General features: G+C 37.6%; 1 protein-coding gene across 1 annotated transcript in view; it reads left to right on the top strand.

Moving 5' to 3' along the window:
* The first annotated feature begins 3,979 nt into the window (after window positions 1–3,979).
* LOC142340325 (uncharacterized) overlaps window positions 3,980–23,809 on the top strand; it is a 30,599-nt gene continuing 10,769 nt past the window's right edge. The window contains exons 1-9 of the mRNA XM_075390900.1: window positions 3,980–4,203; window positions 5,636–6,125; window positions 6,407–6,494; window positions 7,190–7,365; window positions 8,047–8,173; window positions 20,875–21,474; window positions 22,909–22,933; window positions 23,003–23,026; window positions 23,466–23,649. Of these exons, the coding sequence (XP_075247015.1) occupies window positions 3,980–4,203; window positions 5,636–6,125; window positions 6,407–6,494; window positions 7,190–7,365; window positions 8,047–8,173; window positions 20,875–21,474; window positions 22,909–22,933; window positions 23,003–23,026; window positions 23,466–23,649 (1,938 nt within the window). The remainder of the gene's footprint in view (window positions 4,204–5,635; window positions 6,126–6,406; window positions 6,495–7,189; window positions 7,366–8,046; window positions 8,174–20,874; window positions 21,475–22,908; window positions 22,934–23,002; window positions 23,027–23,465; window positions 23,650–23,809) is intronic.

Raw genomic sequence — 23,809 nt, 5'->3', positions numbered from 1 at the left:
TTCTTTCTCGACTTTTCTAAATTCATGAGCCATACAGTGTAAATGAATTGGAATTGCAACGAGTAGATTAGTCTCTCGAATACTTCACAATTTTTTTTTAAAATGACTAATATAAAGTGATTACTGATCATAGAGCCCTACTCTCAAAATTAATAGAAAACAGTTCCAATAATTCTACCAGAAGCCCTCTAATCCGTTGGTTAGATGACTTTTGCCATATCAATTTTCTCTCGAACGTATGCCAGGCGCAAGAAAAGGTTCTTGTGGATTATTTTTCTCAAATCAAACAGCCAAAAATGTATCTGCATATGATGAGAAAATCCAGTTTCAAAACGATCCGCACCCCAACTGCACTCCTTGCATAGAACAGACAATCCCACACTTCAAGCTACGACGTTAAACAATACCGTAAAAAAACTCAATCAACAAAACTAAGACGTTTCCGCCCCATTCACGCATGCGGGTTTCTAACTGATCACTTGCTCAACAATTTCGAGTATCAAATACTAGTCTAAATCCAAATAATTCTAAATATGCACATTCCGCGCCGCAAAGACCAATCAACACGGCACAACACAACACTCACAAAAATCCAACTCAAATCAATATTACCTAATATATTAAGAGTAGTAGCATGCTCTCAAAGCGCGAAACGAAATTCATTAGAAATGAATTCCAAAAATTAATAGAAACTCAATAATATTTACAAATTCAAAATGCAAAACTACACTCAGTGTGTTTGACTGATTCGCTAGTCAAAATCAGTTGTTCTTTGCTAGTTCTAGAAAAAACGTGATCAAAAAAATTGCCGTGACTTCGAAACAAAACCCTCCAACATCCTCAATACCCAATTCACCGGCTGCTTCGTCTAATATCAGTACCCAGCTAACCAATAGTCCCACATTCCCAGCATTCAACAATTTAGCAGGGAAAGTTTTAAGTTAGAGTTTAATAGCTTCATTTTCTAATAAGGACTCCATATTAAAAGAGGTGCGCGATTGCGTCCTAAACAACCAAAAATTGGGATTTAAAAATTCATCATCCTATATATACATTCGTTATGGCGGGACCAGCTTGAACGTTGCGGATGCTTCAGCATTGACGGGGTATTAGCAATTTCAAACGTATTGCAAAAAGTTCTGATAGATGACATCCACGCTAGCCACCCGGGTGATTCGGGCATGATATTTATGGCTAAACATTGCCGGTGGCCATACATGAACAGAGAGTTGCATGTTAAATCAAAAGAATGCAAAATTTACACCCCAATTGGTGAGGATCTTAAACCTGTAATTCCAGCAATGCTTTTTACCTCACATACACCATGTGCTGAACCGAACAAAGAAATACAAATTGATTTTCGTACGACACAAAGCCAACAAAGTTTTTGGCTTGCATACTAAAAATCGTGGCGTACCACGTATAATCAGATTAGATCAAGCGAATTTTTTTGTGAGATATCAAGTAAAGAATATTTGTAACATGAGATTGAACAAAATTGATATCATTGAAGCACCAGTTATTGATCATCGGACAATTGAACTGATAAAAAGACTAATACAGACCATTAATAATTTACTTGCTTGTAATAAAGAGGAAAAATTGGCGGCAAATTTGTCTACATAAAGCAGGCCTTAAAGATTATAGTACGCCAATTTCAAATATATAAACATAAAACAACAATGGTATTGCCAACGGAAAGGCATATTGGTAGAAAACCTAACACCCCAATAACCGTAAAACTTACTACTCCTAAACTGTCAAATCTCTCGTAGGAGGGCATTATGAAATAATCTTTAGAAGATACAGTCACCCCGAAAGCCATTCTGCAGAACGACAAATCGATCAATCTCAATGGGATAACACACACGACCCGCGAAGCCAACGAGAGCGATTAAAAAGTGATGACGGCAAACCACAGTTTTTTCGCACATGCAACTTTTGCCGCCCAATTTTTTCATCCGAATGGGCCGTCCAGATAAACTGAACCGGAAAACCCACGGAAAAAAACAAGATCACAGAAAAATTTGGAAGAGGCCTTTACGATGTTCTTGTCTCGGGTTCCAACATTGTCAAAGTGAGCCCCACTTCATCCAAGATTAATCAGCCCGGAAAGCCAATCGTGACAGTTGACAATAGAACTTTTGACAAGTTTTGACACACAACTTGAATGTCAGTGTCCCCTGCGCGGACAAACTAGGACCACGAACTCGAGAGAAACTCGTGGAGGAGAAAATCCGAATCCATATTAGTTAATTCACAAGAAAAATAAAAGGAGATACAAAAGGTAAACACACAGACTACTTGAAGCCGGCAGCAAAGTATCATATCCAATATAATACGCGTCATGCGTGGTCGAGTGCTAAAAACACCTAATTTCGCGCTTCCGTGAACTGAAATGTCAACAAGTTCCTCAACAACTCTTCAACAAGTTCCTCATTCTCATGCTAAAGATGGAAATAATGAAAAACGTACAAGTTGACAAACCAGAAGCCCGGATTTTTTTGAAAACTTCGATTTTTCTTCTGGGTCCCTACACGACGCCACCGACGAGACGTGAACGTCGAGCCGGAGACATTCAAAATTTCAGTTGCCATTCAAATCAGTCATCGTTCATCATTCAATAAATTAGTGCAGTGAAATGATATGATGTAGTATTTCAGTTCAAATGTTTTTGCTCTGCTTCGAGCTGTCTGTGTTTGTGTTTGTTTATCCATGTTTTAGTTCCCGCGTTGTCATTAAATTTGTTGGTCATAAAAAGCTTTTGTTGACAAGTACTCAAGTCATGAAAATATGCCTTCATTTCGCTCCCTGAAGACTGCACCAATTTTAGTAAAGTACGACAAAGACAGTGAAAGCGCAAACAGCAGATTTAGTCATTTTTAACTTGCATTATTGAAAATCAAATAACAAATTTTGTTAACCGTTGTTGTATTAAGTGGCGAGTTACACTAACGTTATCAAAGCTCTTATGAAAAAGCAATTTTGGTTTAAGAGGACAATATGAAATCTAATTATTTTCTGTGGGATTATTGTTTTTGTCAATTAATTATCGGCTGTTTAAGCTACAGATTACGTACTTTAAAATTGTCTCAAATTGGCTTACGGTTGAAATCAAAAATAAAATTAGTTTGAAAACATTGCTAGAATTTAGCTGACATTATTATTATTTTTTAATTTAGTTTTGCATAAATGAACTGTCAAATTTTCCGTCCAGTGGAACTACAAGCATGCAAAGTAACCAAGGGATTCGTTAGGAAATTTTATTGTACTCTGCAGTGGCAACTAAAAATGTCCGAATAGGACCTATAAAAAAGCAATCAAAAGTCAAATTATCACAAGGCCAGCGCATATTTTTTCTAAATTCAGGGATCAATATAATCTAAAACGTGCAGTGAAGAAAAAACCTAAACACCTTAAAAAAATGCTCGTCTTGGTTTCAGGCGTTGAAAAATTGCTCAATTGGTACATATGGGGTACCCTTTGCTTGAATCGTGTCATACATTGTGTTGACATCCCAAGTTATATAATGGTGATAATAAAATCTCGTTTGAATCTTGTTTTTTTTTTCATTTTTCGATAAAGAGTTTGAAGATATGTTGGCTTTAGCTCTGAAACTACAGGTTTTATAATAATAATTATGAACAATTGCTATGCAATGTAATCCTTGTTTTGCTTGAACAGTGCTTCAAAATGTCAGTTTTGCTCATCGCTTCAAAAATCAAAGAAAGTAATTTTGTAGCTTATAACATAGAAATTATTAGATTTTGAGCGCTAAATCAAATTTGAACGTTCTTGTGAAGACGTTAAAAAGCAATCAATGTCAGATGGACAAACGTGCTTTGTTCATAAATACAACTTAACTCAGACGCCCCGCTGGTAATCAACGCTTTCAAACTCATTTTTATAACTTTCGAAGCTAGAATTAAAAACTCGACCGCGTTTCATTCTATAACTTTGATTGAAAAGTTTGTCCAAAATGTCAACGGACAATGTCCGTGGCTTTTACATGCCAGAGCCAACTAAAATTACCTTTACAAATTACGCCAACTTGAGGGCAAACCCCCCATCTGACGGATCGAATGAAGTCCCAGTCGCAACCACCATCGGAACGACCACCAAAATTGACGATGGACCTCCTCCTTACAAAAGGAATGCTTTCTCTCGCCTTCAGATAAAACACAACTTAGACTTCACCGTTTGGCAGACCTTTTAGGTCATTTTTGAAGGCTAATATTTGTGCTTGTAAAGGTCTCCATCATCAAATTACCAATACAAATTCGTCCAAGCTATGAGAGCCGAGACAACAATCATTCATATTTACGAACATGGCTAAAAACAAAGAAAGATGGCAAAGAAAATGTTTACTAAATGCGCATATATGTAACTAGAGTTACAAAGTTTTCAAACCTGCGAAGTTTCAGAATGTGTCGTAGACGAAACTTGAAATATGAGTGGCCTACGTTATATAAAATATGTCACCATCATAAGACTTCTGGCCTAAATTATAAGAAATTGAAAAACCGAAGTCTTGGTAAAATTTGATTGCGATTTTCTTTATTCATTTTTTTTTAAAATCTTTGGTTTCTTCCCCGTGCTACAAATAACAGTAACTCTTGAGAAAAATTGGAAACGCTTTCTTTTTATTTATCCCATTCGTAAACTTCCAACTACTCACATTCCCTGTAATACCAAGGCAAATCCTATTTCGAATTACAAATCTGGTTTTCCTAATGATGGATTTCCCAGAAGAAAACTAGATCTCACCAGGAACTCCTCTGGGTTTCCACACTGCGTTATTATTGGCTAAGAGAAAGAGAAATTCAAAACATAGATATTATATTCATTTCCTTTTTCGTATTGGGAATTTAGCGACAATTTATCATTTGATAACTTTGGCAATCCTTATTTTATAAGGGCAATTTCACAAAATCTTTTTTTGTTTTTAATGTGATACTTCTTGAATCCCCTAAGATCCAACGAAAATTTCTTAAGTCTCCAACAATGATCTGAATTGACAAAAAACGATATGGATGCAACTTCACAAAATCTTCTCAAAAATGACCTGGATCCGTAAAATATAAACGTTTGCTTCAAATACATTTTTGCCACAGTAAAATTTGATTTTCCCTCCTCCGAAATGAAAAAAGGACGGAAAATCAAGAAATTGATTCAAAAAGTGTCACTAAAATCGCAGATTTTCTCATAAGAACATAGCCCCAACGACAAATAGGTTTATAGAATAAGTGCGTTACCCAATATGGTCTAACCGCAAAAGCACGTGTTATACATCAATTAAATTATTTTAAATTAACTTTATAGAACATTTTCAAACTGTTTGTTGCCTTCGATTCCGAGGAGAAAGTTTTTTTTAACCGTTAAGCAACCAGTTGCTATGATTGTGAGCACAGTTTTTGTACTGTTTAGTATTTTCGTCACATTAGTTTTTAGTAATTTCTGCTATGCTTAGTTCTTTTTGAAATCAAATTTTACCATAAAAAATAACCTTTATTATAAGGTCTAACACGTTGGAACATCCTCTCAGAGAAAACTCAGAATTTTACCAGATTTTCGACGAATGTTTGGCCAGACTGGATTTGCACTGATCATTTGACGAGAGAAAGCATTAATCAAGGAACCAAACACCTCGTGATGGTGGAAAACAATCAACAGCCTCAGATCCATCAATTGAAGAAGTTGATGATACAGGACATTCCAGATTAGAAGCTGCTCTGACTTCCGCATCCAACTTCGGCGAGGCCATTGCACCACATGTGTTCCAGAGCCCTGGCTACTTCCTCAAATTCTTCTGGGTGATCGCCTACCTGGGCTTGATTGCACTATTTTCGTATCAGATGCATAGCTTGGTCATGAAGTTCCTACAGTACCCAGTGGTAACCCAGATCACAATTGACAGGGAGTCACAGTCGGACTTTCCAGCCGTGACCTTTTGCAACAACAACCCTGTGCGTCTTTCAGAGCTACAGAGACTGAAGAACTATGCAGATTTGGCTAGTCTGGATGACTATGTGGAATCACAGCTCATGTTACAGATCTCGGAGGATTTTGGATACGACTGGGATCTAGAGTGTCCAGCAAATTACGAGGAGTGCCCAGAAACAGGGGTAAGAAATGAGATCTAAGCAACCCAGTCATATTAATGGACTGATATTTTGTGTATTTAGAAAAAAAAACAGCATCAAAAGGAGTTGAAAACTACAATTTGGCACTCTGCCAGGAAATGAAATCTTCTTATGATTAAGATCTTGAAATCGCACGTGAAAACATATGTTTTCACGTGAAATTTCAAGATCTTAATCTAAGAAAAAAATGTTTTCCTGAAACATTGTATGTTGTAATTTACGTAAGGTAAAATATGGCTATTTTTCACTGTTATGGTTGACAGGAATGTGTGTCACCACAGTGGTTGTGTGATGGAGAGTGTGAGTGTGAGGACTGTTGGGATGAGGGATTCATCCCAGGCGAAACTGGAGGTAGTATTTATGACAGAACAAAAGCAAAAAGTTGCAGTTGTTTATTTATGGTGTCATTTTGACACTTGCTCAAATATGATTATCTTGGTCACTTTTGGTGTTAGGAATCTTACAATGCAGTTAAATTTTGATTCAATGTAATCAATTTCTCAACAACTGGACTCTAGTTGTCGAGATGCATAAATGTATCCAGACGCTCGTCCATGAGTTCGTGGAAAACTTGGTTCTGGGCCAATTTACCATCGGGGTAATTTACCCTCGTCGAAATACTTCTATTAAACCGGCGAGCTCTATAACCACAGTTTTTCAAAACCCGCAAAATTTTGTCTCAAATGTCTGACGATAAACAATCGATTGGATGATCTTTAAAACAATGAATTGGTGAAATTCTTAAGTAATCAAGTTTCATAACTAAATAATAAGGAGTTTTTTCCCCATCATAGCACCTTTTATTAAATTATACCCTCTGATTGTGGTTTAATTACGGTAGTTAGGGGGGGGGGTCTGAAAAAAGAATTAAGAGAGAGAACAAAATTGCTTTCATAAGATACTTTTAATTTCAAACTCTGAAACAGACAAGATTTACAGAAACAGACAAAAGAAGCTTACGGTAGCCACATATGTCATTCGTCAAAACTTTGCCCATGAGAATTCGAATAAATTGTAATCCAGTTTTTCTGTGGTGTTTGTGTTAGAAACTCTCAACTGTAGCGTTTACTGGGATAACCAGTCAGATGGTCCCTATCCTCAGTATCAGGGCGACTGTCTGAGCGAATACATTGAGTGTGGGGAGTATGACCCAGTGTGTGCAGTTCCCTGTGATGGGGAGGTGGAGTGTGAAACTGGGTGGGATGAGTCATCAGATCTACCTGTAATATTTACTTATTCCAAATATTCTCATGTTTAGAGCACAACCCTCTACCGGTACCAAAATGTTAAGTAATTATACTCAATTGTGAAGCTAATTTCCACTTATTTTAAAAAAAACCTTAATACGTTTGTAAAAACTGATAGCACTTACTTACTTATACTTTATTCTTTAACTTAATTCTTGTATTAGCTCTAAATTTCCGGAATGATTATTGAGGTGTCAACTTTAAAACTTGCTAAAAAATGTAAGTGATGGAAGAATATACACTCCGGTAAACCGCACTTACATTCGTTTAATCGGCACATTTTACGTCAATTCACCGGTAAAAAGACAGCGCGAATCTTTTTGCATTCTATTTTGAATTATTACTTATTTAGTTATTTTACTTAAATTTTTACTTTCACCACATAGCTTATTTTCAGCGCTTAATCGGTGAAAATAAAAATTTCACCGCTAAAAATTGTTATAATCATATAAAAAGTTCACCGCTGATAACCGCAAATCTAACAGAAGTTCACTGCTTTCACTGCAATCGCTTTTCAACAAAGTTTTGCCACGGGAAAGAACCTCTTATTTCTTACAACTCTCACTTTGTGAGATCACATCGCCCACTGTGTCTTTAAATTAGTTCTATTTTGCGGACGGGTATTCAAGAGAAAACTTTTTTGATGTTGGTTTCAGTTGCAATGTCCGAAGGATTGCTGGGCAACGTTGTATGCGGCAGACGATTCCAAGTGGTTCACATCTTTTGGATATCCTGATCATTACGATAACTCCATCGAGTGCTACTGGGAGATACAGGCACAGGGTTAGTGAGAGTTGTAATAGCCGCTCAATTTGCTTTTTTTCAGGCTGTTTTTCAAAGTCTTGGTTGATATTTGCTTCAGTACATGTACCTCAATAACTAATAGTTACTCAATTGTGATTATTAGCTCATTTTAAGCTTCGCAGAACAGCTCATTTGATTCTCTCTTTGACATTTCCTTGAACCATCGCACCTAGACTAGAATATCAGAGCATTTCAGCGATACATCACTGCATTTCAAAAGAGAAAAAGCAAAAATCTGATCTGTAAGATCGGATCTTAAAAGAATTTCAGGTTTCTGTACGCACAGTTTGCACTCATTATAATTCTTTGAGGCTATGCAGTTCGTCCCGACTTGTTATCTTTTCTTTAGTCTGATCCGCTTTCAGAGACAACGACTGATTTTCATAAGTTTATTTTGCTGTATGTTCTTCTATAAGCTTCTATGCTTGTTAAATAATAGCTTACAAAGGTGTGGTTTATACCCGCATTTACTATCAAAGTTAAGTGTGGCACGATGAAACTCATGTATGATAATGAATAAAAAAGTTTGGCATTGAAAGTCATGAAAAATCAAAGTTAAAGATATGACTTTTACAGCGATTATGAAAATGAACTCAATAAATTTGAACTAAATAACAAGGAGAAGGATTGGGGGGCTAAACGGTTACGGACAGTTTACACTCCGGCAAGCAACAACAAAACTTAGCAAATAAATTTATCAGAAAAGAACAAAATAATTGACATCAGAAATTCAAATTTACTGCCTCAAAAGTTTCCGCTTAAGTGATTTTTTTGCATCAATTTGACATGATTGAAGGAGTTTTAATTCACCCTCCGCTGCCAACGAAGAAGAAGAATCATTGTCAGTTTCAAAGACTTTGCCCAATCTCACTGCGGGACGTTGCACCATGCCAGTACTGGTCTTGATGTCGAAGCTTCTTGCCACTCCATCTCTACTCACATGTGCTTTGACGATCCGACCAATGGGCCAAATTCCTCGGGGTGTAAAATCTTTGTAGAGCCAAACAACATCGTCTTCCTTGAGCTCAGCGTTGGCTTGCTGCCATTTTGTCCGTCTGTTAAGTTCCGGTACAAATTCTTTGAGAAGACGAGACCAATAGTGGTCCAAAAGGGTCTGTGACTCCTTGAAGTCTTTTTTAGACAGAAGTGGCGTCTTCTCATCAGGAAATGATTCGGTGTTAATGGTTCCTTGTCGGTCAAAGTGCTCCCAACATGCGTCAGTGGGCGTGAATAAAGAATTCCTTCTGCCTCCGCTACGACTGTATGGAAGACTGAAAAGTTTAGTCGGCGACTTCCGAGAACAACAAGTAGGCTTCGTTTAGCCGACTGGATAAGTCGTTCCTAAACCCCTCCGAAGTGCGGTGCCAGAGGTGGGTTGAACGTCCACTGGATGTTCTGTTGGGCCAGCTGGAGACGTATGTAATTGTTGTCTGGTTTGTAGTTTTCCTGAAAATTGAGTTTCATTGCCTGGTTAGCTCCAACAAAGTTTTTCCCGTTGTCCGAAACAATGACATCAGGGTATCCTCGTCTGGATACAAAACGTCGAATAGCCATTAGTAGACAGTCAGTAGAGAGGTCCTCACAAACTTCCAAGTGTACTGCTCGTGTGACCAAGCATGTAAACATGCAGACATAATTGAGTTCTGTCTGGGTTCTGGATTTTTCAATGTAAAAGGGACCGAACATGTCCATTCCAGTATTCACAAATGGGTAGAGTTTGGAGTGCTCCGGAAAGCAAAATTTTGGTAGAGGAGCCATCTTCGGTCTGATATTGTCTGCTCGCCAGCGTCTGCAGATGAAGCAGTACTTCCCTAAAGTTCTTAGAGCTCTGCGGATTCCAACTATCATGAACGTTGCTCGGATATGTGCACGAACATGATGTTCAATTCCATGATGACCGCAGTCGTGATGTGCTTTCTCAATAAGCAGTTTGGCAACTCTGCACTTGCTGTGGAGTATCACCGGATGTTTCCTCTGAAAAGGCAATCCAGATTTCTGAATTCGTCCCTCAACCCTAAGTAGTCCGTCGCTATCCAGAAAGGGTGTATATGGTAATAGTTTGTCCTTCATGTCTAGGGATAGTCCACTTTGAAGTCGAGAAACTGTGTTCTTGAAGTGTGTGGACTGAGATATCCTCAAGAGAAAGCTCCGAGCCTTGTTTTCGTCAGCCACGAAGTCCTCCAATTCGCAAGGTACGTCGCGTTTGATCAACCTCTTCAGTACGCGCACTGCTGGAAACACTGTTCTAATTGTGCCAAAGAGTCTAGGCCAATTTGGAAATCTGTGTGGATCTACAAACGGTTTTTCACTGGAGTTGACATCAACTTGAGTGGCGTGTGTTTGAGCTGTTTTGTCACCGGAGAATGTCCACTCGCTCTCAGGTTTGATCAGGAAAGAAGGTGCTGTTATCCACAATTTTTGAAGATCGCATGGAGCTAGACCTCTGGTACCATGATCAGCCGGGTTCATTTTTCCTGGTGCGTGCCGCCACTTGTCTTTGTTTGAGTTCTCAGCAATTTTGTTGAGCCTATTTGCGATGTACATCTTCTGTCGATCCTTTGATTTGATCCAGCTGAGTACTGCTGTGCTGTCGGTCCAACATGTTTTGCTCTTCACATCTATTGTCATCTCGGTCCCACAGAAGCTTGCTAGTTCTCTTCCAGTGTAGCTGCTTCGAGCTCCAATTTAGGAATGCTCATCTGTTTGATTGGTGCCACCTCGGACTTGCTGATGACGCAGTGGGTAGCTATTGAGCCGTCAGCGGAGATTGTCCTCAGGTATACCACTGCTGATACTGCTGAAAGTGATGCGTCTGTGAAGATGTGCAACTCATGAGTTCCATCGACGTTGGGAACTCGACATCTGGGGATTTGAATTGAAGTTATATTCTGGAAGTCTTCCATCCATTACTGAATTTTGTCGTAATGTTCCTTTGATAGTAGCTGGTCCCAATTGTGTCCTTGTTTGACGACTTCTCTCAAGATGCACCTCAGTCGAATTGCAAAAGGCGAGATTTTTCCAATGGGATCAAACAAAGAAACAGCCATTGAGAGAAGCTTTCTCTGTGTGATATTCTCTCTTTCATAGCTCAGTTTGGTTTTCGCAGAAAGAAGTTGATCGGATTCAGGGTTCCATGTTTGACCAAGTATCCTTTGTAACTTTAGAACTCCAATTCTGTGTTCCTCTGGAATCTTTTCCAGCACAGCAGGGTTATTGCTGAGAAACTTGGCGAGGTTGAATCCCCCTGTTTTGAGATTATGTTTCAGCTCAGTCGCTGTATTTGCTGCCTCTTCCTCTGTTGAGAATGTTTGAATGAAGTCATCCATGTAGAATTGTTTTGTGATTGAGTCAAAGATTTTTGGATGTTCTTGTCTGTTATCGTTGGCGAAGTTTGCAGAGCAAAAATTGCGCAGGTAGGAGAACATGTTGCTCCAAAGATGAGTCGTTGGTACTTGGATGTCCTCTCCTGATCATTGTCGCTCCACAAAAAACGGAGAGCATCTTGGTCTTCTTCTCTGATTCCAACTTGCATGAACATAGCCTCTATGTCTGCTGTTACTGCAACCTTGTACTGACGAAACCGTAGAAGAAGTCCATGTAGATTGCACAAAAGGTCCGGTCCCCTTAGCAGTGCATCGTTCAAAGAAACCCCTTTGTATTTTGAGGCTGCATTTGTCACTCGTCTTATCTTGTCTGATTTTTGCTTGTTGATGACGGGATGATGGGGTAGGTACCAAATGTTCTTTGCATCCTGGTTCGTAACAGCTGCTATGTGTCCCTTATCCATATCTTCAAAGATAGTGGTCATATATCTCTGTTTCAGTTGGTTGTCTCTCTCTAATCGCTTCTGCAGGGCGTGCCACTGAACCCTTGCCATAAAATAGTTGTTGGGTAGCGTGACGTTTTCTCACCAAGGGAGTCCAATCTCATATCTTTCCCCGTTGTGATGTGTGGTCTCTGTCAAAGTCTTTATTGCCTTCTGGTCTTCTTCATTGTATCCCCTCGTAGAACCCTGACTAAAGTTGCCACCTTCAAAGGTCCAAAAAAGATGTAGAAGATTTTCGTCCGGGTCGTCACTACCTCGCTTGAGATGGTTGAAAAGAGTGATGTTGTGGTTGCTGCTCCTATATGGTTTGTTTGAAAGTACTCTTGTGGCACATGGCCTGTCAAAGTCCATCCTAACAGTGTGTTGACTCCTTAGGGTGTTCCTGGTTTGCCGGTAGTGAAATGTCTTGGAACAGTAGCCAGAAAAGCATCTACCCCTATGAGTATTCCTATTTTGTTGTCACGAATTTGTGGGAAGTTGATTTCTGCCAAATGATCATGGTCTCTACAAAGTCTATTCAACATTTTTGCGGGGACAATTGGCATCTGGAACTGCTCAATGGAGGTTGCGTACGCAGGAAGACTTGTCACCGGTTTTGAGCTGTGAAGTGAACCAATTCCAATCATGACATCAGCTGTTGTCACTGTGTGCTCCCCATGTAGCGAAGCTAGAGGAAGTTCTATATCTTTGGGGACTCTAATCCGAAGACCATCAGCAATGTTTTGTGTGATCTGTGTATTATCACTTCCACTGTCCAAAAATGCATAGGTCTCTATGTTGAAGTCTTTGTAGAAGAGCGTGACAGGTATTGCCTGTAGTTGAATAAAAGCTCTGACCCATGTGGGTTCCCGATTTCGGCTACAAGAGTGGTTTTGCACCCGTGAAAGTTTTGATGAATCATCATTCTGTTGGTTGCTAGTCACTGATTGAAAGTGAGTGTTACTTCTGTCATTAGTTTGCTGGGGATTGATGTGCTGCTGATTGGCAGTTTGATGCGAGTTGTTGTTTCCATAGCTTGGGTTACGAGGGTTGAAACTGTTTTGATTGTATCCCCTTCTGTTGTTGGTATTTGGCGTGTTACTGGTTGTTGACGAAAGCTGAGACATTGTATGGTTGAAGTTTCTACCGTAGTTTGACTGCACCGGGTTGTTCCTGGATTGAAATCCCCCTTTACTCGTTGCTTGGAAATCACTTCTCTGCAAAGTCCTGAAGTCGTCTCGATGGAGAGTTGAATGATGAAACCCATTGCATCTGTCTACAAAAACATCGAATCTTTGATTTACAAAATCCACTCTCATGTCTCTTCAAGCAATTGACACACAAGTTGTGATGCCTCACCAATTGCTGACGGTCAGCTACAGACTTGCTCAGGTATTCTTTGCAGCGACCAAGGTTGTGATCACCAGAGCATAGTTGACGACTTGAGCTGGCTTGAAGAACTATGTTGGAGTGTTTCTGGCCTTGGGAAGGCCGTTCAACCCGGTCTGTCCTTTGTGGTCTTTGTGCAGAGACATCCTCGCAAGCCTCTGCATATGTGCTTATCCAATCTGCAAAGTCAGCCAGATTTGGCTGCTCTATTCTCATGCGCCTTACATGTTGATTCCAGCGAATAGTCATTGATGTTGTCAACTTCCCCTTGGCAATTTTAACTACCGCAGAAGCCTTCAGGTCCGATTCAAAATGGTGAAGTTGAAAGGTCTGTACCAAATGTCTGAGGAAGGACGCAAAACTTCCAAAGCTGCTGGGATCATCCATTCTGGTCCTAGACCAATGTTCAAGTTGTGTGATGTACGCACTCACAACATGCTGCGGCTTTCCAAACTTTCTGTTAAGTTCCTGAAAAGCCTCCTCATAGAAGTCTCCGCTGTAAGAGTAACCACAGATGAAGTCTTTTGCTTTGTGAGTTACCGAGTTTTGCAAGTATGTAATTTTCTGAACAGTTGAAAGGGCTGGATTGTCTTGACTAGTTGACTTGAAAAAGCTGTACCATTGATGCCACATCAAAGGATCGCCTGAGAAATGGTCAAGACTAATCTTTGGTAGACTGAACGCATTCATCATCACTTGATGGTTGGTCCATTCAGAACTTTGGGGTCGTTGTTGGAACTGTTGCTCAGAAAACTGTTGTGGCATGAAATTGAAGTGACGGTTGGTCTCTCCGTTGGGAGCGTTCATCATTTTGTTTGTCTCTGGAAATGAGTGATCCATTTGACTACCGAACAAATGACGTGACTGCTTCTGATCCTCCGCATAGTGATTGTCTGCAAAAGTTTGAGTGAAATTGTCAGGCATTGCTTGATGTTGAAATCCGGTTGCTGTACCGGAATTCCAGTAACAGTGTCTGATGGTTGATCGCTAGAAATATTGAGGGTAGCAAAACCTTGATTTGGAACATTCACATCAACAATCGGACAACTCTGAACCAGTTTCGCATCTTCACTGAAGCTGCGATGCTCCTGTATCTCACTGTTCTCTTTTGGTTTCTGTTGCTGAGCATTGTATTTTTCTACACTTGTTCTTTCGGTTTGAAGATCACGATGACTGTTTTTGAACGGTACACCATCATGGTCATCAGAACTGAAACCTCATCCCAGCTCTCAGCGTTTTCACCTGCATTTTGCATTGGCGTTTTACGTCTCATTCCGGTCGGTTGTTTACGTCTGCTTCCTGAAACAACCACCTTGCCGCGTATTTTGTTGGTTTCTGCCGAGGAGGTGTCGGAAGAGATGAAATTTTGATGGTTTGACCCATGAAGCAATCTAACTTTTTGTTTGGTTCTCAGCCATTTGCAATTTCTCCGTGCAGACTCTGTATTAACAGTGTCGAATTCTTCTTGTGTCAACTGCTGTTCTATGAGTTTGTTACACATGCGATCAAGCTCCGCTTTTTGCTGTCGAAATTCGTCAACGAGCTCTTCGAGGTCTGTTGCTGCTTCTGTTTGCTGCATTTGCTCGTCGAGTACGTCTTGTGCTGCTTCCCACTCAATGACTTTGAACTTCAAGAGTTGCGTGAGTTGAGCCTTGGAGGTGGACTTTGTTTTGGTTTTGCTTGACATGGTTCTGGCTTTTCTCTTTGGTTAATGGTTACTTTGTTTATGGTTGCACGATGACATTCACAAAAAAAATTATTGCACTATGAGTGTTATGAGTCACTGCACTTTAAGTTAGCACTTAAAATGTTGTTTGAACGCTTATTAATTGTTTTTTGTATCTAAAAATACTTGAATGCTATTTATACTGCTGTTGTGGACAGCGATTAATGGTTTGATTGTCTTATGTTTTACCAAATCTTGCTTGAATGCTGCTTTTTATTAAATTTCATTATGCACGCTTTGCGCTGTGGGGAGGGTTTTGTCTGATCACGGTCGCAAAGAAACACCCTAACCTGTTGAGGATACTGTTTAGCCTTTTAGCAAGTTTTGTGCCTAGAACCAAAAACTTTTGCACTTGCGTGTCAGCAGCTGCACAACTGTAAATCAGAATCAGCTAGAGTATCTGTTTGAATGTAAGAAGGGCTTAACCAAACCCTGAAATTTGAAATGTTCTTTCGCTAGACTTAGGGTCAGAGAGTTTTAGCTGAACTAGAACGTGCTATAATCTAAGAAAGATCAGGCTTTGCTACCTATGTATATGTTCGACTAACCCCGTCGTCAGCCTATTCGTTGGTTCAAAAGAGAACCCGTAGCCTCACCCGCTCAGGCCCCAGTCAATCTTATTAGCAAACGTGGGACATCTAGCCGCATGGACTAGGGAACTTCATTGAGCGGATTGCATCATAAAGTTCGGAGTGCAATGAACGATGCAGGGGGAAGGTCATCGAACTGTAACTTACTTAGAAAGCCTGACAGCCTAGAAATTTGAAGTGCTAAAATATCAGATGGAAAACATCTCTAGCACGTTTTATTCAGCTAGGTGTTGGGATTTTTTAAAGTTTTAGTGAAAAACTACGAGTCAGAAATTTTAAGTTGTCTCTGTATTGTGAGTCGATGGTTCGGTTTTAAAACCGAGGATGCGCCGAAATTTGTTATCTTTTATTTGGTCTGATCCGCTTTCAGAGACAACGACTGATTTTCAAGAGTTTATTTTGCTGTATGTTCTTCTATAAGCTTGTATGCTTGTTAAATGATAGCTTACAAAGGTGTGGTTTATACCCGCATTTACTATCAAAGTTAAGTGTGGCACGATGAAACTCATGTATGATAATGAATAAAAAAGCTTGGCATTGAAAGTCATGAAAATTCAAAGTAAAAGATATGACTTTTACAGCGATTATGAATATGAACTGAATAAATTTGAACTAATTAACAAGGGGAAGGATTGGGGGGCTAAACGGTTACGGACCGTTTACACGACTAAATACATCATGCAATGACCCGAAATGTCATTTTGCAACAAAATTAAGTCTGAGCAGCACAATGGCATCAAGTCTGAGCATGTACTATCTTTGTACATCATAACCCGGCATACCCATACCATTTTGAGTCAAGCCTATTGATATTCCTTTAACTTTCCGTGAATTGGAAACTTAATTAAAAAATTCGTATTAAATCAAATTGGCAACAGTTATCAATACGATAAGAATTTGGGCCGACTTTAGACATTCGGGTTTAAACATTCGGGGCTGTATTTTTTAATCTTTCAAGTTTCATTAAAATTTGCTCTCTAACACTATTTAGAAATTTTATCACCGAAAATTTTCAATTCGCAAAAAACTTTTCTTTTCCAATGGGGATAAATCAATGATTTTGCTTCTTAAATATGGTTTAACTGAATGCAATCGTGCTCAAAAAATTAACATATTAAAAATTTTAGTGGTGTTTTACCTGTCTGAGTTGTGTTTTTTGGAACATATAGAGCTTGCTGAGTGAAATTCAATTATTCCTAGTTAGTTTCTGGTGCGGAAAATTTTAAACACGTACCAACTAATTATAGTTACATCTAATTGCAAAAATGGAAGTAATATATTCTACTTCCCATATTTTATGAAGACTGAATGGTGCCTTAGTGTAGTTTTGTAATGACAACTGAAGGCTAAAAATTCAGTCAACAAAATAAATTTACTCAAAGGATAAAAAAATTTTCAAGCAACACAACAATCCTCAACATTTCACAAAAAAAATTAGAGCACTAGTTTCTCCACGAAATGGCTCTTATTGCAAAATATGGTGTGGGACGGTGCAGAAATCCTCATTTTAAAACTTTTTCTGCCTCCAGTCAAACGAATTTTGTTATTTGCTGCTATTTTTGCGTTTTGCAGAAACAATTGGAACAAAACAAGAACTCCGTAAAAATTGTTTCATTAAATCAGTTGTTATATACAGATCAGAAAGCGCTGGTTGAGCCATCATATGATATAATCATTGATTGTTTTTTATCTTATTCAACAAACACATCATTCAGGAACGTCATGTTTTATACTTGTTTCTGAAAATTTCAAATCAAATGAAGAAATTTTGAAATACAAAATTGTCTTTGTGGTCAATGTTATTGCGGCCAGAAGAGACTGAAAACCGTCGCTCATTCAGGAGAGTTAGTTTGGTTTTTTTTAGAGCCGTTGGTATCCATTTTGATACTAATTTGGTGATATCATGAATTCAAAACCAAAACTTCTCAAAAACTTAAATGGCGCAAAACAAAACAAAAGTCTTTGAATTGATTAACGGAGACTGTTTGTTCAACGACAAATGAAATCTCAAATTACAATCATAATTTTTGAAAGGCCCATTTTGATTCAGTAAAATTCATATTGCTTGGTTATTTGCGCCGAAAAAAATACGCATTTGTTTTTTTTAATCAATGTTTTGATTTGTAGACAACTGATTTGGGTACATTATATCCTCGCATCGTGCATCAATGTGAGTGGCATCAATTTTAGATAAAATATGCTTGATTTGAAAATCAAAGCGAAATTTCAAGTTATATTATTTGTAGAAATGTTGTCGAGGGGAGGAAAGCTCAAATTTGGAGCAGTTATGGCCTTTTGGCCGTTCAGCAAAAAAAGGATTATTCAAGGACCAAGTTTCAAACAATTTGACAGCATTTTTTGTTTTTGATAAATTGTTGAAAAAAAAGATTGAAGGGAGCGATAACAATCAATAATTTGAGCAGACTAGTTATTAACAAAGAAATCCAGAATCAGTTGAAGCGTCCACGCTTGAAATCTTTGAATTTAAACAGTGTATTTTGAACTTTTTATGTTTTTCTAACTTTCCTAATATTTTCAGACCTGAAACCAAATTTTCCTTACAAGGGTTTCTAATTCTCAGTTCTTACCGAAATAATTGCGTAAAAAACTACCCATCCCATGGGAGCGCTTGAGCACTATGCTAAAAACTTATTGTTGAAACTGTTTTTCGAATTGAGGGAAAATATATGCGAAATCGCAATGAATTTAAAGATAAAATCAAACATAAAATCTTTTGTAGTGATTTTATTTAGGTTAAATGGAAATTTGTCACCAATTCCTTACAGTTTCAAACCCAAACATTAACAAATTGACCAAAAGAAAAATTTAATTATTTCGTTTTTTTTTCTCAAAATTCTGTTGAAAAATGATCTTTTATTTGTCTGCTGGTTTTCTGGTGGTTAAAAAGACTTGTACCAACAGTCATTTTCTCTCTATCAAAAAAGTTTTTTTTGGAAAAATGAAGGCTTCAGGCATTTAGAGCTCTCGAAGTAGTAAAAGTGAAAAACTAAAAGTTGAATCTTTTTTACTTGTGCAGGTATATATTGCCCGTGCAGGCAGTTCAAACTATTCTCACCTAATAAAAAGAAAGACAGACGAATTGCAGAGATAAATAAAATGCGAATTGCCTTGTTGAAGAAAATATTATACGACTTCTTATTTTTTGAAATTGAGAAAATAATATCTCACTTTACTGCATTTTGAAATTGTGCTTCCAACTGATCATTTCCAGATTTGGGTGTTTTTTAAATTGAAAAATGAGATTATTTATTGTTTTTAAACGCCGTATATAAAAACAATTTTTATGAGAATGATGAAAAAAATTCTTTTTCTTTCCGTTCAAATAAAAATTATTAAAATTTCATATTCTTTAAAAGTACTGTTAGTTAAAAGGGTTCACGGGCCAAAACGTAAAATTTACACATAACCAAGGCTTCCCAACGCTATCAAACAGGAAATTTTAGGGACAGCTTTTAAGTTTCCTTAACCTGTTACACACAACTTTATGAAGAGTGCAAAAAACGAAAAAAACTGAATTTGAAAAAACTTGCATTTTAAATTTAAAAAAACATTCAATACCAAGTATCTGTTTTTTAATTCTGGCTTCCAATATTTGTGACATTTAGAAAAAACAGGAATAGGCTGATTACGCTTATGAAACATGCAAACTGAAAAAAATTCTGCAAAATGTTCAATTCAGTTTTTAGTGATAATTTTGCGATTACCGACAAAATTGCCTCAAGATGTCCACTCCGATTTTTTTTAATACAATTAAGCCATAAAACAACTTACTTGTGTGAAGATCAGCAGCCGAAAAAAAATTTAAAAAATTTTGTTCTGTGAAAAGTTTGTTTTTCTGTTTCAGTCTGTGTTTGTGGCACTTGTTTGGGTCTATGTATAGGTGCACATTTTTGAAAAGATTGTTGTTTGTATGTGTAGGTGAAACAAAGAGATTGAAATGTTAGTGTAAGAGAGATGCTTCCTTTGAATGTTAGGCACAAAAAATAGCGGAGTGCAAAGATTGTCAGAAATGATTAAAAATTTGAAAAATAACTTAATTTACTACAAATTGCGGCTTTAAATATGTCCATTACCAAAACAGTGTAATATTAATCTCATTAATAGCATGTCGGCTAGATTTTGAAAGTTTATCAGTCACCTTATGCTCAAGAAACATCGAAAATGACAAGATAATTCAAAAAAATCGAAAATTTGTTTAAGATTTTAGTTTCAATTTTGCGATCACCAATGCAATTATTTGGAGATGTTCACTCCCATGTTTCCACAAAAAGCAATCAAGATATAAACGAACGGTGATGAACTTTGTATGAAAATCAGATGACGAAAACAGTTTTCAAATGATGATTTTTTTGGTGGTGAGGTTTGTATTTTTGTTTTTGTGTGTGTTTGTGTGTACTCGCTTGTTTGGGTGCATGTATTGGACTGTTTTGACAACTTTTTTTGGTTTTGTTTTGTCTCGGACTGTTTAGTCCGGGAATATTGTGAAATTTGGGTTTGTTTTGTCTGTGACTGTTTTGTCCGGACACGGATTTTTAAAAAATCATTTTTCCATTGGTAATATTTTTCAAAAAATACTCAAATGAAATTCGGAGGCTTCTTGTTAAAGTGTTACGTATATCTTTCTCCCGGAAAACATGATATAGTACGAGTTGTTAAGTTAGAAATGGCTTCTAGTACGTTCATCATCGTCACCCAATAACAACTCCTGTACTCGTTTTGGTTGACTAGCCCACCTTTTTGTTTTCATGATTTTTTCCAAACGCAACTTAGACAACCTAAGCTACCATCCGGTCTAATTGTTGCATAGTGCTTCTCCCCGTCTACCCCTTGTGTGTATTACGTTTCGCAAATTCAGGAAGTCAGATAAAAATCCGTAAATCAGACGACTCGCTCAACAACCCCTGAATAAAATAGTCAGTACTACGAGCAACCAATTCTGAGATTTAAAAAATATAAATCGTAACCCTTTTGAAACTAGCTCTTTTTGATCGAAATATAAAAGATCGATTAATAAAAATATTTTTTGTGTAGCTAATGATTCTTTTGAAAGTTACAGGTTTAGATTGCTGAAATACTTACTTTCTTTCTATATAGAAGATTAGCTTTTACCCAGTTTATCAGGGTATTGATGTCTGGTTATCATTTTTAGCTGGTAAAGTTGTGTCACTGCAAATTAACCCTCCATTTGAAGTTCAATTTGAAGAAGAAAACGGCATACGCGAATGCATAGACGTTGTCCGTTTCTACGATGGGGAAACTGACGAGCTTCTTGCAATGGAGGGACAGGAAGATTTCTGTGGGGACATCCCATTGCCCCCAATATTGGCCGGGCAACTCGCACTTGACTCCCCCAGTAGCATAGTGATTGTGGAACTGATAACGGATTGGTCGGAGCGATGGATGGGATTCAATATCTCATACTTTCAACATGATCCTGTCACAAGCAACGTTTCAACTGCAACCGTCGCTCCATTTCGACAAAAACGTGACGCCGATCCTGAAATTTTGCAAAAACATGTGAGAAGAAAACGAAGAAACACCTCTAAGTCCCTGGCTGAGAGACAAATGGTCAAGAATCTGGCAAAGCTTCGCAAGAAACGAGATATTCTTGAGGGCAAGTCAGTTTTAAAAAACAGAAAAGTTAAAAAGGACACCAGAGTGAAACGACGAAGGAGATATGCATCAGCCGACAAAAAGAAGATCATGCAGGACAGAAAAAAGTTTTTGAAGAGGAACAAGAGATCAGAAGGTGAATATGGTTTAATGTGGGCATTACTTACCAAACGGCTTTTTAGGCCAGTACATATCCTCGCGCTTGTAACTGTTTTCCGCGATTTATGTTAATAAGGCAGAAATGAAAAAAAACCTAAGTTTCCCAATGATCGAACAATCCAATATCTTGCGAGAATATTGCAAGCAGGTTTAGAAGAAAATACATACTACTGGCAATCTGCTTGCAAGATTCTTGCAAGATTTTGAATTCATCCTGCAAGTATCTTGAAAGATTTTGAATTCTTCGATATTTTTTTACTTGGTTAACTGGCTGCATTCGGCAGTTGATTGATTGAGTTGAACTAGTTATTCAACTGTTGGCATATCTAATTAAGTCTAATTGAAAACCGACTTTTCGTAATTTTCCAGTATGATTTTGGTGGTTCTTTCCGCCTCCTTTTTCATTCATGAAAGACTTCGCATACGTATTTAAGAAAAAGTCAATTTGAATCAGCTCCGCTGATCGATATCCTTGTAGAAGTCAATTCATTTGGTCTTCAGTTAGTTTTAGCTATCAAAAGTACTTAGAATTTTTTTCTAAAGTCGTCAACCTTGCAAGTTTCTTGCAAGATTTTTGCATTATTTTGTATCAGGACTAAAACATTTTCCATGGATGTCATTTTGTAACCTGTTTAGTAAACAATAATTTGCTGCAAAGGTGTTTCTAAAACATCAGTACCCAGATTTACTTTCTTGGCTGGATTGACACCTTGCAAGATTCTTGCAATAATCTTGCAAGTTTTGAATCATCTTGAAAGGTTCTCGCAAGATTTGAATCCGCTGATCACAAGGGTGGTAAATAAAAACATAAAAATCCCACGGATTGTTAATTTTGGGTTTAAAATATAAATTGGTGATTAGCAGTTTATAATATCTGTGGTTGTGAAAAAATTTGGCATTTCAAAACCTATGTCATATAATAACATATAAACAATAAGTAATTAATAGCAAATTTTGCAAAAAAAAATCATTGTTTAAGTCCATATGAAAAACTTCTTTTGCGAAAAACAGTGACTAAGTATTGATTCCAGTTTTTAGCTAAGAGTGCTGTAGTAAGCAGTGGAGTGTGTTCGAACGAATAGTTTAATTTAAGTAATCAACTGCTATCATCTGCGAGCATTATCAGAACTACCTCCTACTTTTGCGTAGATTCATTAAACTATAATAAAACTTAAGGATGATTCAAATTCTGATCATAATTGGATTTGATGCAGATAATCAATTAGGGAACCATTTTGAACAAAGCAACGACTGATCATTGTTTATTTTGCTCCAGATAATTTTGGTCCTAAGTTATCTTTTTAGCAAGCACATCGTGAAATGATGCCTCATTACCTTAAATTTTCAGCATCAAGAATTAATATGCTGACTATTTTTTTTATTTAATTCTATCAGTGTTATATTGTTTCAGAGCCTGCCTGGTTATCGTCTGGGTCGTGAGTATAATTCTTTTCATTGATAGACACATTTGCATATTTGAAAGTGTCTCCGAAATGTGGTTTCAGAGAACATTGGCCTGCCGAGTATTAGTGAGTATCTTATACAATTATATTCATGCAATTGAACTATTTTGGTTTTCCCTTCTTCATTGAATCTCCAAAAGAAATTTCGTGGATTAAACATTTTCTTCTGCAAGAATCCTTCGATTGTTCTGAAAACTCTACGAGGTTCTTGCTAGCAGTGAGTGAAAAATTTTCACCTGAAAGTTAAATCATATCAGACGTTCAATAGAATTCTGTCTTCGTAAGTTTCTTATTATTTATCAATACAGAAGGAAGAAACAATTAATGCGAAGTATCGTAAAGCGAGCATTTAAAAGCAAAGCCTAATTTTAGAGTCATTTTTTCCTCCGTTTTTTATTTAACATTTAATTGAATCAATGGACAACATCATTTTTTAAACATTAACAGACACTAAATTCTCATACGTCTGCAAATTAATTAAAGTGGAACAAATGATAAACTCTAGCGACGAGTGGTACTGGGAGAACTACGATCAATGGTACGAAAACTGGGAATGGTTCAAGGACTTCGAGGGAATCGAGTGGTACGATTGGGTGGCTGTTTTTGAGAGTTCGTCAATGCCAGACTACTCTGACTTCCGGAAGTTTGCTCTCTTTGATGCATTTGAACTGGAACATTACGGAGTCCAGGTAGGTTATTATGTTTCATTTTCAGGTTATCATTATCAAGAACAGTCCACGTTATCAGTTCTTGTCTGAAATTGTTCAAACTTAATCATGAGTTTTTCGTTTAAAAGCAGTAAAAACAAAACCTACCCACGATCTCTTACGTTTAAATACCGAATACACG

This window comes from Convolutriloba macropyga, chromosome 5 (assembly GCF_964194025.1).
Source record: "Convolutriloba macropyga chromosome 5, txConMacr16.3, whole genome shotgun sequence".
Taxonomy (NCBI): Eukaryota; Metazoa; Xenacoelomorpha; order Acoela; family Convolutidae; genus Convolutriloba; species Convolutriloba macropyga.
This window is presented reverse-complemented; position numbering and strand designations above follow the sequence as displayed.